General features: G+C 37.6%; 1 protein-coding gene across 2 annotated transcripts in view; it reads right to left on the bottom strand.

Moving 5' to 3' along the window:
- Positions 1-1,041: 1,041 nt before the first annotated feature.
- Positions 1,042-16,939, bottom strand: part of LOC131074648 (calcium-dependent protein kinase 1) — a 57,541-nt gene continuing 41,643 nt past the window's right edge. Inside the window, exons 2-8 of one of the 2 annotated variants that reach the window (XM_058011307.2) lie at positions 3,375-3,518; positions 3,137-3,289; positions 2,745-2,860; positions 2,483-2,650; positions 2,249-2,376; positions 1,779-1,878; positions 1,042-1,681 (exon numbers count right to left, since the gene is read on the bottom strand). In XM_058011307.2, the coding sequence (XP_057867290.1) occupies positions 1,571-1,681; positions 1,779-1,878; positions 2,249-2,376; positions 2,483-2,650; positions 2,745-2,860; positions 3,137-3,289; positions 3,375-3,518 (920 nt within the window). In that variant the 3' untranslated portion in view covers positions 1,042-1,570. The remainder of the gene's footprint in view (positions 1,682-1,778; positions 1,879-2,248; positions 2,377-2,482; positions 2,651-2,744; positions 2,861-3,136; positions 3,290-3,374; positions 3,519-16,939) is intronic. The other variant, XM_058011308.2, reaches the window with a different exon arrangement.

Below are 16,939 nucleotides of genomic sequence, written 5' to 3'. Positions count from 1 at the left end.
CCGGAAGAGTTTTGGGGAGTACTCGTCCGAGTCTCCCCCTAAGACTCTCTGAGACCCAGACTCAAACTCCAGAGTTTTGGGCATGGACTCTCAAATCCACTTGGGTGCCGCTAGGGAGTTAAAAAAACATAAAAAGGTGACTTTTCCTTCACTTTTTTTTGTCCAATCTTTGACCAAAATAGGGTTAAACACCAAAATAGGAAAGGAGGGGAGAAGGGAAGCATTTGAGGTCCAAAATTACAATGTTGAAGAAACAATTCATCATCATTTTAGTTTTAAGCTTGACCAATTGAGTTACATTAGAAGGGGAAAGAGGAAGATGTAGATTGTATTTGGTTGTTTTTCTCATTTTGGCATATCACTATATGCAAACATTTATAAATTTATGATGTTGTTATACATTTGAAAGTTTGAAACTATGAATATGAATTACATAATTTCAAATATTGAGTGTTTGAAGATCATATGATGTGTAATGTTTGAATTATGACAAATTGATAGTCAAATTGAGCTTTCATGTTCTCTAAATGAATTAATTTCTTTTTTTTATGGTAAAACTACTGTTTTCTCTTTTGCTAAGTCCTATCAAAGTTTTTGCCGAGTCATGAGTCCGAATCCTATTTCGGGCTGCCGAGTCCGTGCCTAGTCCAAGTTTTCAAACTTCGCCTACAACCACACACTTCAATTTTGATCATGTGACCTCTAACATAGAGTACACATCCCTTTACCATCAGGCCAACTCGGGCTGTTTCCATGAGAACATATAACCTCCATTTGTGGTGTTGTTTCTCCACAAAGATTGTCATTTCATAAAAATCTATATTATTGTAGATTTGCAATTTATAACAGGTAATTGTTCAGAACAAAACTTGAAGAAAAAAAGACTTGCATGATTTTTCAAGAACTTGAAGACGAAAAGGTAAAACAAGCTTATGTCATACTCATGTTTTCAAAAATGAAAAATCCATGTGATGAAAACTGGGAAGCATGAAATGGTAGCACTGCCAATTATTCATCATTCTTTGGATTAAAACACACTGATAAAATAATAGATGTGACATTTATTTATCATTCTTGGATAAACATACTGATAGTTGATGTCCAGGCCAAACTAGCCAAAAGAATTCCCTAGAAATGTAAAATTGTGTGTGCACATGCCAACTATTATCCATAAACAAATGATCGTAACATAATTTTCATATACAAATAAATTACCAAGATTGTAATATGCTGTCAACGTTGCAATCAAGACCAAGCCAGTTGTCAAGATGAAAACAAGAATGCCTCTGTAAGATGTACTTTAAGGGTAAATCTAGCTTTAAGTAAATGGAGCTTATGCATGCATGCTAAGTCAAGCCAGATACCTGAGGTATGATGTAACAAGGAAAATACCTTGATATAGTCATCCCTTGTACATTCTCTCAGATTATACAACCAAATCCAGTATCATATCTCATTTTTTTGTCAAGAACATATTAACATTGGGAGGGTCTGTATATCACACCTTGTACTTCAAGATTGAGCGAGCTTGCATACAAAGTTGTCTCATTACATTAAGCTCCCTATAAATTTATTCACAATTTACCACTTGGACCCCCAATCTTAGCTCATTATGCCTCTTACCCTCTTGGTTACCTTTCCTCATCATTGCTGCAAATTCATCATAGTTGATTCGTCCATCCTGCAGATGCAGTTTAGGAGTTGGTAAGTGTTGGCTTACATTAAACAATATATGATAGTAACTGTTTTTCAGCTCCAATTTGAAAAACTATACTTACATTGTCTGTGTCCACTTCAGCTATAATATCCTTTATGGTCTCCTCATCACCCATTCCATACTTTATTAGAGCTTGCTCTAGTTCTTCTCTTGTAATGTACCTGAAAAAAACTGAAGAATGAACCTGGGAAGATATCTAATGTGTATAGGATTCAGTCTTAAATTCATAAAGCTAAACAAAGCATTATACAGATCTAAGCAGCCAATGTCAAGCATGCTCATTGCAACCATATCATCAAAAATTTATGTTGTTTGTGTAAAAGGTATAGCTCAATAATGCCACATACACCTGAAATATTATCTATCAATTGTAGATTTCTACCTTGGCTAGATTTTAACTTCTCACTAATCTATATCCTTACATGATCAAGATTGTATGATGCCTTTTGCCTCCAGCCAAACAAAATTAGCATAAAGGATTCAATGAGACTCAATTCAGACATATCTTCCTTGAAAGTCTAGAGAACATACCCACTGTTGTCTTTGTCGAAGTACCGAAAGGCTGTATACAAATGATCTTCTTTTTCAATCCTGTTCATGTTAAGTGTGGCTGTGATAAACTCAAGATAATCGATGGTTCCATTCCCATCTACATCTGCCTGACAGAAGAATAACAGATATCTCAGGACCAAAGACAAACTGAGGAATGCCTTAAAACATTTAAGTCACTCATTTAATCAGGCACCCAAATATGCCTAAGCTTACAGATTCCATCAATTGTTCAACTTCAGAGTCAGAGATTCTCGAGCCTTGTCTTGCAAGACCAATCTTCAATTCTTCAAGCGTTATTGTGCCACTGTTATCGGTATCCATACTTCCGAACATTTCCTTCAAACCCACTATTTCTTCTTCTGATAGACTTTCTGCAATCACCTGACCAATGGTACCAAACATAGTCAGATAAAACACAAACCATTGGATGTCTTGCACTTGGTCAAAGTCCATAGAAACCCAGAAATAAGCATACCTTCAAAGCAACCTTTTTAAGCTTGTTCATTGCCCTAAATTGCTTCAACCTAGTCAATACGGCATCATCAATGGGTCTATCAGGTGCTTCGCCATCTTCTCTAACCCATTGGTGATCTGCATCGCAGAATTTTTAGCAAAATTAAAAGCATATCACAAATTCTAGACACAAAAAAAATAATAAATTTAAAAAACTCAATTACAAGCACTCAAGTATAATTATTTATGCGACTCAAATAGGACCTACTGCCCTTGTAGAGAAAACGATAACCAATAATTATAATAATCATCAAATGAGAAACCCTGCTAGGTGACAAAAATCGTTGCCTCCTAAAGCTTTAACATTGTACTTGTCAGCCTTGGGATAATTTAAATAAATAACAGAATACCTACTTAAAACTTGTTGAGCTGTAAGACGTTCTTGTATGTCCTGATCCAGCATCTTCTTGACCACATCTTTTGCACCAGCTGATATGGATGGCCATGGTGCAGTTTCAAAGTCAATATGTCCTTGCAGGATAGCATCAAAAATGCCTCGCTCTGTTTCTGTTTGTAATCCAGACATTTTATTCAACTTATAAAAAGGATAAACAACTTTTAAAAAATTATAGCATTTTGCCATGAAACTAACCAGCCCAAAAAGGGGGCACACCACTTAAAAGAATATAAAGTATAACTCCAGCACTCCAGACATCAGCTTCTGGCCCATAGTTTCGCCGTAAAACTTCAGGGGCAACATAATATGCACTGCCCACAATATCTCTATACATTTTTCCTGGACCAATATGCACCCAGAGAAAAAAAAGATGATTATGCATTAAACCCCCAAACAAGCAGGAAACAATTTTGTACCATGGAAGCAACAAAGTCGTGAGAAAGAAGATACTTTTGCTAGTAGCAAATACTTTAGTAAAGGCACGCCATCATAACATGTAGTAAATGTGTAAATTAAGCATTTCAGAAAGGAAAGGAAACCAAAAGACCTCAAGTGTAGTTTTGTGTATATTAGCATTCCCAGTTGTTGTTTGGCTTCATAGTTATCATGTCTAAAATATTCAGTCCGTTCAGCTAAAAGGAAAGTCTGGTTGTTTGATAGTTTAAGAAAACTTTGATTTGGTTCAGAAAATTAAAAAATATACAATTATTTTAAAAAATCAACTAAAATCCACTATACAAAAATATTGAAAATATTACAACTTAGGATTATGCATATTTCTCAACGGAAAATCAAATACACAAAGATAACGGCCTGCTCAGAAGGGGAAGAAATCCAGAAGTTCAGATTTTAAGAAAAATTGATTTGGTTCGGAAAAAATTAAACAATTATAAATTAAATTTAAATTAGCATATAACTTTGATCAGGGTTACTTATAAAGATTACATATTTTAAAAGCTTTGCCAATAAAGGAGTTGTGAGCCCAACTCCATGGATTAAATTCACCAATCTTCTCCACAACAAAAAATATTTAAAATTGCATGTGTGTTAAGTAGATCTTGTTGCCTTGTAATTATTAACATGCATGAAAAAATGTCATTAGTTTAATGACTACACACGGAGGTAATTTTGAGATAAACAATACAAGTCAAATCCCACAAAAAAATTAAAAACCAACTAAACATTCACATGGATGTCTTCAATTGCTTAACATAGATATATGATTGAGTTGTCATTGGTTCAATCCAACATCGCTAAGAATTATGAAACATGGGTGGTCACTTTAAGGCATTTCATGCTCCAAAAACTGTAAATGACAAAAGAGGCTAGAGGGTGAAAAGACCAAAGAGGTAAACTACATTCTTTGTTCATTTTCCCTACTAACAAATGCTCAAAGGTGCTTGCGTGCTAAGTGGGTCCCCTTGTCTTGTAACTATTATCAACAAAGTGTTATGACTATGCATTGAGATCATGTTGAGATGACTTAAAACACACATCACATCCCACAAAAGTTAAAATCTAATATTAGAAACTAAAAAACTTAATGTTATGAATATTTATTAAGAGTAAATCTAGCCCACAAAAAGATAAATGACATTAAGATTTATATATCCTTTAATTTTGGTGTTTCATATATACACGCATCTTAAAAGTCAAGTTAATTTGTTGATGTAAAAATTCTATTGAAATGTATAATATTATAGTCTTTGAGTGTGCCTATGTGATTATAATATGAGTGAATTTCAATTCGTCCCTTTCGATGATTTCATGTTGATACTTCCACTAGATACCTCAAACCCAAAATTCTTGCATCCCTCCCTTTCAAAATTCATAAGGCATGAAACTCATCGAACTAATCAAACTCTAATGGTTCCCATGTACATCCACAAGGTTCACTATAGCTTGACACCCCACAAATCAAAGCCAAATATTAAAGCAAAAAATTAAGTTGCAAAACTTTCAAACCTTGATGGCTGCTTTGCACATTTGTGTGTTGTCCATCCCCACATCTCCCTTCAACTATAGTAGTTAACGCTCCAATCACCATCTTAGATATTGTAACTTACTAGATTAGCATTTATTTTAATCACATTCTTTCCATTCCTACCCCCATTTTGGCCTCTACAAGTCCATCAAGTCCCTTAGACACTACCAAAATCAAATTGCTTATAAAAACCTACTTTGCTTCCAAACTTTCCCACATCTTCTTCCACCCCTTTCTATGTTGCATCATCATTGTTTCCTTCTCAGATGAAGCACAAATGCCAAGGAGTTGAAGGCTTTTGAAGATTGAAATTGAAGAGACCACCAACAAATCGTATGGCACGTAGACTTGGAAAAACTCTACACTATTTAAAATAAAGAGAAAAAGGTAATCATTTGCAATTTGACAGAATTCACCTCTTATCTAAGATACCGCATCTCCCTATTCTATTCAGTCTTGAGTTAATGTTGATTGCAATGAAACATTAGAATCCCATCGCACATAAAGTCATATCATATTATGGGGAAAACTTCCTTCCTTTGTACACCAACTCTCTTGAAATGTGACTCAAGATGGCCCCCATTGAAGAAGTTGTATAGCTGAGAATTAAAGATGCATAGAAGTTTTGTGGCCAAAAACCTAAAACCATCTAACATATGCCAACAACAATATCTCCTTATCCCTAAGGGAAAATACATGTTTAATGGATAGGAATAAATAGTGAGTCAATTCACAAACAGCTATAAAAGCTACACGAAACAAGACAATTTCACATTACCTCCTACCTCGTCCATGCTTTGCCAATAAACAAATATTTCTAGGGTTCACAGAGAAAGAAATTTTTCAACATGAAAACTTATCTATGAATTCTATAACAAACTCTAGAACCAAGAAATGCGAAAACACTTCAAGCATGTGAATCATAGCTTGTATTCCAAAATCATCAAAGAACTTGTTAAGAACCCCCATTCTAATGCATATATTATTATTAATTAGCATTAGCTTGTGTGGATCTACTTTTTAAATCAGCCCATATGGTAAATTAGAGTAAAAATAATTATTCCAAATTCATGGGATAGTAGTAGGTTGTCTTTAGCTAGACTCTATTAATTATAATGACTTAGCAAGTTATCACATCCCCTAGGAACTCCTTTATTTTCCCTGCAATACTCCTAGACCCATTGTAATTTGGACTAGGGATGGAACTTGAATTCACAAAATGTTGGTTTGTGTGTGTGTGGGTGTGGGATGGTTATGAACCCTTAATATAAAGGATGCTATCATTATTCTGTTATCTATAAAAATTGAATGCTTTGATTACGTTTTCAACTAACCAGGACTACTATTTGATTGGTGGAATTGTGCAGGGAATATGGTTTGATTGCAAGTACATTGGGTGCAAAGTGAGGTGGATTCTATGGTTCTATGAGAGAAATATGGATCGTATTGCCAACCCCAATGTCAAGACCATGCCGGTAACATTTTCCCAAACATAGGTTAGCCTAATTAGATATAAGCACATATTGTGATATTTAAATGATTCTTTTATCAATAAATTGAGTCTATCAAGACTTTTCTAATTCCTTGTGCCTAACCTTAGGAACCAGGCACCTATTTAATTTCGTAATGCCAACCCCAATGTCAAGACCATGCTGGTAACTTTTTTCCAAACATAAGTTCACCCAATTAGATATAAGCACATAGTGTGATATTTAATTAATTCTTTTATCAATAAATTGATTCTATCAAGACTTGTCTAAATCCTTACAAAGTTACACTTATGTAATAACCACCTGTTGTGACCATTTCACACATCGCCCCATTAAAATGGGGACCCCCTCTTTTTGCTCAGTTTTGCCTTGTTCTTCTCTCTGCTTTTTAGGGTTTTTGGGAAGTGAGTGAGTCGTCTGGACTAGGGCTAAGCCTTAGGGTTTCTTTTTTTGATATTTTCAAGCCGCAGTCCAGTCAATTTTGAAGGTTATTGAGCATCCTCGTATGGATTGCAATTTTGGAATAGGGTGAATCTGTCAAGGGGTCAAGTGAATCTGTCTAGATTCAGTCAGAATTTTGAAAGCAAGTCCAAATTTTGCCTAAGTGTTGATGATGGAATTTTGAAATTTTGTTTGATTGAATTTTTGACCAAATTTTGGAAAGTTTGATAATTGATCCTTCGCCTTGGAGATAACCTAATTTTGCCTTGTGAAGTGACTGAGAGCCTAAATTCTTGATATTTTGGCCTATAGAGGTAAAATCGCTCCTGTCCCTCAGCCAAGGACCAGGGCGAAATTGGTATTTTATGCGTCTGGGTTATTGACTTGCTTCATTTGTCTTGTGCAGGGTCGCCAGGAGATGCAATAATTGAAGATTTAGAAGATTTTTGAGACTCAAAATGGCAAATTTTTAAAGTTTAAAGTCAAATCACTCCTGTCCCTCAGTCAGGGACCAGGGCGAAATGACTTACTTAGACCATTTTTGACCTCATTTTGATCAAATTGAAGCGTCAAGGACGCAATGGAAGGTCAAATCAACATGATGGAACGCCAAGATTTAGCCGTTTGCAATGAAAAGTTGAGATTTTGACCTCAAGGACAAAAATTGCTCCTGTCCCTCACTGAAGGACCGGAGCTTGTTTCTTAAAATTCAACTGTCCTTGCAGGACCAAGACGTTTTTTGGATTGGAAGATATCAAGGAGGGCATCTTTGTCCATTGAATATAATTTGAAGAAATTTGCAAACAAGGAAATGTGCCAGAAGGACAAAATCGCTCCTGTCCCTCACTGAAGGACCGGAGCTTGAAATCCAAGATTGCTTTGTCCTTGCAAGATTTTAATGATTTCGCGATTTGAGGAGAACAAAGAAAGTGTGTTTTATCAGTTGAATATAACTTGAAAATGCCATCATGGAGAAAATCTACCCAAAAGGTCAAGATCGCTCCTGTCCCTCTGTCAGGGACCAAGGCGAATTTCAATGATAGCTCCTGTCCCTCTCTCAGGGACCAGAGCGATTTCATGTCCCTCTCCCAGGGACCAGAGCGATTTCCTCCTAAGACAAATTTCCCACCAAGTTGAAGCGATTTTCATGTCAAAGATGAGTGAAGGGGAGCATAATAAATCCATTGAAGACAAATTTGAAGGTTGGCAAAACACGAATAAGCTTGCAAATGGAAGTTCGCTCCTATCCTTCAGCTAAGGACCAGGGCGAAATATAGAATATCAAGTCTTTTCCTTCAAGATTGGTCGGATCCAAGCCAAGACGCATGATGGAGATGATGTTTGGAATGCTTCGAAGAAGAGTGAAGTTACAAAGACTATGAGAATTTGAAGGAAATAGCTAACTCGCTCCTGTCCCTCTCCCAGGGACCAGAGCGAAATAGTCAAGTATGCTTAAATTTTGAATGCCACTTCCTTTTCAAACATTCAAGAAGGAGTAAGAGAAACTATTTTACGCTTTGAAGACAATTGGAGGTCGATATGATCAAGGATTAGCACAAGGAGCAAAAGTTCGCTCCTGTCCTTCAGACAAGGACCAGGGCGATATTCATTAAAACAATCATTTCCTTCAAAAAACCATATCAAGGCGAAGTCATGCAAGGTCCGAAATGTCATTAGAAAGGTAATGAACAAGGAGTTAATATTAAAAGTTGACAATTTTGAGCTAAAATACAAAGTTCGCTCCTGTCCCTCACCAAGGGACCAAGGCGAAAATAACTCAAATATCAAATTTGCCTTGCAAAGGACAAGTTAAGCATGCGTAGAATGAATGGATGAAGTTATTTCTTGCCTTGTGACGTAAGTTGGCAATTAAAATGATCAAGGATCAAGGAGAAAAGCAAAGTTCGCTCCTGTCCCTCACCAAGGGACCAGGGCGAAAATGGTCTAAGAGACATTCATTCAAAAGATTGAATAAGATCAAGCTCAAGGTTCCCAATTAAAATGCCAGTTTGGACGTAAGGGAAGTGACTTTGAACGTAAAAAGCGAGAAATTCAGGAACAAAATGCTAAAGCGCTCCTGTCCCTCTCCCAGGGACCAGAGCGATGAGGTTAATATTCATTATTCTTCCCATGTCTTGGCGCCAACATCATTTTCAAATTGCATTAAATGCTAAATTTCGATGAACCTTGATATTTTTAATTAAAATTGGCATTTAACGGGTGCGCACAAGGCATTTAATAATTAATTTTGCCTTTTAAAAATCGAAACAATTAATTACAAAGGTATTTTAATTAATTAATTAAATAAGAGGGAGAGTGCTTGGGTTTTATTTTTATATTTATACAAAAGTCGGCCTCCTTTTATTTTAATTTTTTGTTATTATTTTCCTTATTTTCAAGTCGGCCTAGAGGTAATTAAAGAGGTGAGCGCCTATAAAAGGGAAGTATGATATCGCATTTCAAATCATCATTTAATCATTCATTTGCATGCGATTTGGAGAAGGCAAGGAGAAGTGCGAAATTTCCATCCAAGGAAGAGTGCGAATTTTGTTGCAAGTGGAGCGAATTTGTCCTCAAGGTGGTGAAATTAAGTAAGGAGGCGCCTTTGCTAGAGGAGGATCACGTTGAATACTTCAAACTTCGATTTTGCCTAGGCGAATTTCCTAATTTTGCATCCTTTTGTTAGAGTTAGCTCTCAAAGTGAGGTATGGCAAGATCTCCCTTGTCCAAATTTTGAATTTTGAAACGTCCTAGTCTTAATCTAAATTTTGAATTTTGAAATTTTGAATTTCCAGTAGCTCAATCGTATTTAGGAAATGATAGCTCAAGGACTTATCATGAAGTTTCCTAAATTCAATCTTTAATCCAATCTATATTCATGCATTGCAAAATCTGTTACTCATTATGAAATGTTGTGTAGGTGTTACGATGGCGACCCCGAAGGCAGGAGCATCTACCAGTCGTCCAGCCCTCATGAAGGAAGATCAGAAGAACGAAGAATTGGAGACCAAGATCGTGTCAAAGTGGAGCAACATTGGAGATACCAACTTGGGAAACTTCAGTACGAAGAAGTTTCGAGAGGTCCCTTACATTGGCAAGCCATCACCTGTCGCAAGGAGAATAATTGAAAGTGGCATTATCAAGGCGGCCGGCTTCCCTCTAGCAATCCAGTGCCATGAGTTGATGATCGAGTGTGCTCGCCATTATGATCCACAGTCCAGATCGATAGTGTCCAAGGAGGGAGACACTTTTGCTTATCTTTCAGAGGAGGCTATCAGTGAAGCTCTTCACCTGCCAGAACATAAAGATATGATTTATAAAAGCTTAGAAGGAGCCAGGTCCATGTATGAAGATGATCCAGACACTTGCTTGAGCATCATCAACAAGAATTGGTTACTCAAGAGTCGTCGTCGCCTGAGCAAGATTCCGAACACACCACATAGGATCGACTTCCAGGAGGAGTACAGAGATTTGATAACACTACTCAACCGAGTTACAGGGGCTCTTCAAGCCTTCTATTTTGAGAAGTGGATGTTCTACTTCATCCAAGTGATAGTTCAAGGAAAAGGAACAATTCATTGGGCTAGAATGATTAGCCATTGCTTGGACGTGTAGTTAAGAAGACTGAAGGCTACCAAGTCTTTCCACATGAGTTCATACATCATATATGCCTTGATCAGGAGTTTTGAATATGCAGGATTACCTCACAGAGGAGTGATCGGGAGAGGGCCTGGGGAAGTCAGAGTTTGTGATTCCTATGTTCACTTACATCATCCGCCAGGAAGTAACTACAAGTTAGTCAATGATACCTTCACGATGAACATCACCAGGACATTGCAAGGCGGGATTCACAATCGGCTATCTCAAGATGCACAAGAGCTTGTAAAGAGGTACGGTGCATGGTTTATCCAATTCCAGAAGTTTACATATATTAGAGTTCATGGATGTCCTTCACCTCCCTACATGCTGCCAAGATATCCGACAGACAGAATAGTGTTACTTGAGGTAACTAGATAGTTGGCAGCGTATGCAAAGGCATTCAGACACAGACATGGGAATGGAGTTCCTGTGCCTATCATACTAGGAAATTCAGTTGAGGTATGTCCTAATGCTCTAGCCATGGATGATGCAGAAAAGGAGTTAGCCTTGTATTCATTTTCATTCTTTGCCATGAGAGAGAGTTTTGATCCTTATGGGTATATAAAAGAGACAGTCGGAAGGAAATACAGACATGAACCTCAGGTAGAGGACTTCGTGATGAATCTCTCAGATGATCTTGAAGTGAAAAGAAAGATGCATTCCAGATTGCCTTTAGACTTTATTAGGAAATGCAAAATTTACAGAGTGGCCGACCAAGCTCAGGACAGTGGCAGACACCTCCAATCATCTTATGACCGAGAAAGCAAAGCAGTGAGGCTAGATTGGAATGAACCTGAAATTTTGGACCTAGATACCTTGATGGCTCCAGTTTTGTCTTGTACTCGCAGATGGGTTGATGTGCAACATCAAAAGTTGAGAGAGCAAGGCATATCTATGACTTTTACTTTGGAGGAAAGGCCATCCGAAGGAGGAGCAAGTGTAAGTGAAGGTAATCCTAATCCCAGAAACACAAGTGAAGGCAACCTTCGAAGCGTAAGTGAAGGCAACCCCCATCCTAGAGGCTCGAAGAGAAAAGAGAGACCCGAGAAAAGAGAATCCTCCAAGAAGAAGCAAGAAGCCAACAGAGATCGTTCATCCGGCACATCTTCTCGACAGGAGAACAGGACACTTGAAGTGGAGGAATCTATGGAATCAATGGTACAGAACGATAAACAGGAAGAAGGACAGGCACCTCAACGTTCATCAAGCCAATCTCTCCGAGTTAATGAGTTACATGAAGACAAGAACGATGATGAAGTGACATCTCCTCTCAGAGAAGAAGAAACATTGCTTAAGGAGATACAGGTTAGAGAAACAAGATCTGCCATTCCAGATTGGTTAAAAGAAAGACTAACCAGGGTGATTGTGATCGAGGACGAGGATAATGTGATTGATTTAGAGAGCCTTGTTGGAAATTCTCAGGAAGTGACAGAAAAGAGGAATGCTACTAAGATGTCCAAGATGATCAGAGATGAGACAGGATCCAGGAAATTGCAGATAGCTACACCAGCAGTAGACAAGTATGAAGGTGAGATCCTCGCAGAGGAATATGATGTAGAGACATTTGAGCTTGGTCCACTCACAGCCGAGCAGACGTTGGATGATGCCACTGATTCATTCGAGGCACTTAAGGACAAGCTTAGGGAAGAAATGGAAAAGAATAGGAAGCTTGAGCGAGAGGTTAGTGCTTGGAGAGGCTACTTTAGTCATCTCAATCAGCCTTTGAGACGTCAGGATCCAGCAGTATCTCCTGCACAGGCACTTCCCCTTGAATCAATTGGCGAGGCAGAGAGAGTCAGGAGTTTGGTTCAACTTATAAGCTCTTGGATTGACAAATCCCATACAGTTGCTATTGAATTTGCAACAAGGATGATGTAGACCATTCACCGAGCTATTCAGGTTCTTGAGGTCATCCACAACCTAATGATAACTGTAGCCGCTTTTGCTCATACTAAGGATGTTATCATTCCTGTCCTGCAAGTAATCAGACAAACATCAAGGAGGGTCTTGGCACAAGAAAAGATAATAGATGGAGGACCTCATAGTTTACTCCAATGGTCAACTTTACTCCAGATGAAGGAAGTTCTTTTTGAGGACATCAGTAACAAATGCAATCAAGTTGAAGAGATTATCCATCCGATCCAGGACAAAGTGTTCGAAGTATTATGTACTATTCTTGGCAGGAGGATTGCAGTTGAGACAGATGTGGATTTGCAAGAATTAGAAGATAGAGTCAAGGTCATCTTTTGCAAAGATGAGAATGTTATTACAAATGAGCAACGGGATCAGATGTTTGCCACCATGCTCCTGATTGAGAAGATCAAAGAACTTGAACCTAGATGGGACGCTGCTCTTCTCAAGGCTTTCGATCAGGTCATCCACTTGGAGGAACGAATGAAGAATCTTCCCGAGATTCCAATTGCTGAGATCGAAGGAATCGTGTCTAGATTCATTGCATATGCTAAAAAGGAGCATTGGAAAGGGAATAAGATTCTAGAAGAAAGGTTGTTATAGATGATGTGGCACCTTAATTGTCATTGGTCTATGTTTCCTAGATTTTTGTGCCAAATTTAATATTTGGCTATGCATTTAATGTTGTGCAATAAAAAGGGAACTTTTGTAATATAACCCTAATTAGGGTTTAGGTGTCATAATCTTGGCCATTGATCTTCTTTTGATCTGGACCATTCATTGTAATTGAGGATGCTATTTATACCCTCATTCATTTTCATTTTGATATAGATAGATGGAGATAGAGAGATAGAACTAAGAGAGAGCAATAAGAAATAGTTAGAGTTTTAGAAGCAAGTTATTTTGTAGCAAGATTGAGCTTTGAGGAAGGAATATCAAACAATTGTTGTTTATGATGGCTTTGAGATCAATAAAATATTGAAGTTATGGTGTTTTATTGCAATTCTTGTGGCTATTTTCATGGTTGTTTACTTTCTTGAATCATTCTCAGTCGAAGTAGTATTTAAATTTGAAGGACTAAGTGTTGGGCTTGATCTTTGGTGAGATTCATACTCCAAACCACTAGCTTCTTGCTGATTGTAAGGACGCCTTGTGTGGTCGACTGGAAATATTTGGATTGCATAAACCTTCATTCATCATTGAGTCATTGATATGTACCTTCATGGTAGTGCCTATGATTCTTGATGATTTGAAAATCATTATTCACCTTAGAAGATCGCATCAGTTTCAGTAAAGTTGTAATTCCTTGGCAATACTGAAGTTGGTAGAATCTTGCCAAGTCTAGCCTACATTGAGTCATTCTTAGGATTAGATTAGAGTTTATCTCTTGCAAGCCTTACCCTTTTGATTTTTTTGGAATTCATTAGTATTAGGAAATCTTGTTCCCGCATTTCGGATACGTAAGTCCCCTTGATGAAACAGCAATCACAACGACCACTGGTGCTTATCCACACGTAGAGACCCTACATAAAAGAACATTGGAGTCATCCTGATTGATCCTTTTTTGCGACATCTTCAGCAATCAGAGACTTTATTCAAGAGAGGATAAGGTACCCTTGGGTATTTTATTCTGTGTATGATTGTGTACAAAATACACGTCAACACCACCCTAGATTTTTTCTTTTGAATTTCAATATATAAGCTTGACAAAAACAGATCAACAATGAAACCTTTGCTATCAAAAAGTGTTGTTACCATAAACAGTGCTGGTACAAATTTGCACAGAAAATTCATTTCCAAACATCCAAATACATTAAACCAACACTCAACATCCAAACATCAATGGAATACCTAGAGATTATGAGTTATATTGATCAACACAAGTCTGGAAATCACAGTACGAGCTGATATAAGTGATGTAGCAGGTGTGACATGATAGAAAGTGATGTTGCAGGTCTATTGTACTATAGTTGCGGGTCATAGCAGCTATGAAAAACCTTCAAAAAACCCTTCCAACTAGCATGACACACCTCCCAAGGTTGTCAAACAGCCTACTACACATCCAGGACCACTAAACACCCTCAAGTTGACAGGGAAAAGACGATTTGCAGGTCTGGTTATGATTTTCATTCATGCAGAGTCACTGGTATGGTGCTAAAACTGGGATGGCCAGCACTAAAATATACAAATCTCCTTATACCTCCATTTGTGCAACTTAGAGGAGGGAGCATTATGTCCAAGCACCTTCTTGAGGCATGATACGTGGGAGGAGACATTATGCACCTTGCTAATCTCAAGTAGCTCTAACTCATATGCCACTTCTCCAATCATCTTGGAGATCCTGAATGGGCCATAGAACATGGCTTCAGTTTCTCTAATCCACTCTTCTTGAGATTAGATTGTTTGTTGGGCTGCAACCTCAAGTAAACCATGTCTCCCACTTCAAATTCACAATATATATGGTGCTGATCTGCATACAACTTTTGCTGATTTTGAGCATGTTGGAGGTTGTACTTCAAGGATTCATTATGTCTTGACTCTGCTGCAATGAATCCTTAGCTTTGGACACTCTACTATCACCAAATAACAAATCAATGAAGCTAGGAGCTTCATGCCAATACAATGCCATGAATGGTGACATCTTGATCGGCATACGATAAGTAGAATTATAACAATACTCACCCAAATGTAACCATCTCATCCAAGCCTTTTGCTGCCCTAGATCATAATTCCTAAGATACACTTCCACCCATAGTTGAACTACTTGCCAAAAGCAAAAACTTGCCAAGGCCCTAAAAAAAAAATCGACGAAAACTCGACAACTTAAAAAATTGCTTAAATTTAATTAGAAATGCATTTTTTTTGCAAAATTCAATGAGATGCATCCAACGAGTCAATAAATGAGTACACAAAAGAAACAAGTTGAGTCTAAATATATTTGACTGATTTAATTGCAAATTGGGTACAAAATGGCATCCTCTAGTGGAATGTTGATGGCTGATAGACTAAAACAAAATGAAATAGCAAATTGTTTTTGTAAAACTAAAAGCAAATACTACATCAAAACATTTTACATCTTCCTCTTCCCAGCCCTAGTGAAAACCAGGGGGGAGATAGAACTAGAGGGTCAAGTCCTAGGAGTCCGATGTGGCTCCTCCACCTCGCCAAAATGAGGTTGAGGGTAGCACCCCTCGCAAGGGTCTAAGGGTGAGAGAGAGAGGGGTAGAGAGATAGGTCTAGATCTTGGGGGACAGGGGAGAGAGTGAGATAGAGTGGTAGAGAGAGGGGATAGAGGAAGAGTGATAGGGAGATAGATAGGTCTAAAATTTGGAGCAGATAAAGTGAGTGAGATAGAGAGAGCAAGAGAATGATGATAGGAAACTATTGATTATTGAAATTTGACCAGGTCTAAAAATTTAAAAGATCTTCTAAAACCTAGAATTTGCATTATAACTCCTAGAGATCTGAAACCACTCTCAAACATCCTGCCAATATATATATACATATATATATATCACTTATACTTAAATGTTATATTTCATGTATATATTCTGATGAAGAGAATGAGACTGACTTGAAAAAAAAATTAGATGGTTTTTTGATGTGTTTGGGCCTCTTTTTTTTATGCAGATGAGTTTTTGACAAAGACTCGCCAAGTTTTTGTGAAATACTTGCCAAAAACTTGGCGAGATTTTCCCAAAAACTCTGTGAGTTTTTGGTGAGTTAATGGCTTAAATACTCGCTGAGCAAAAAAAATCGCATGTTTTTCAAAACTCGCCAAGTACTCTACGAGTATTCCATCTATGCTTCCACCCACTCATTGACAATCTCTATTTGCCCATATGTCTATAGGTGATAACTAGTGCTAGGAGTGAGTTTGGTCCCACTCAATCTGAATAATTCCTACCAAAATAGACTTAGGAACTTGCTGTCCCTATTGCTTACAATGTTCTTTGGAAAACTATACAACCTAAACACTTCTTTGAAGAACAAATCAGCCCACCTGTACTATTGTAAAGTGTGCAGAGATAGCAAAAAAGTGTGCAAGTTTGATCAATATGTCAACAACAACAAAGATGCAATTCTCACCTTGAAAAGACCTATAATGAAGTCCATGGAGATACTTTCTGATTGGGAATGGGCAACAGCTACAAAAAACCAACAGAAAAAGTGTGCTCATTTTTGTTCTATTGGCACATCGGACACACTCTAACATACTTAAGGACTTCATCCTTAAGCCCTCTCCAAGAAAATCCTTCCAAAATCTGCCTATAAATCTTGAAAAAATCTTGGTT

The sequence above is a fragment of the Cryptomeria japonica genome, chromosome 4 (assembly GCF_030272615.1).
Source record: "Cryptomeria japonica chromosome 4, Sugi_1.0, whole genome shotgun sequence".
NCBI lineage: Eukaryota > Viridiplantae > Streptophyta > Pinopsida > Cupressales > Cupressaceae > Cryptomeria > Cryptomeria japonica.
The sequence above is the reverse complement of the archived record's forward strand: the minus strand, read 5'-3'. Positions and strand labels throughout refer to the sequence as shown.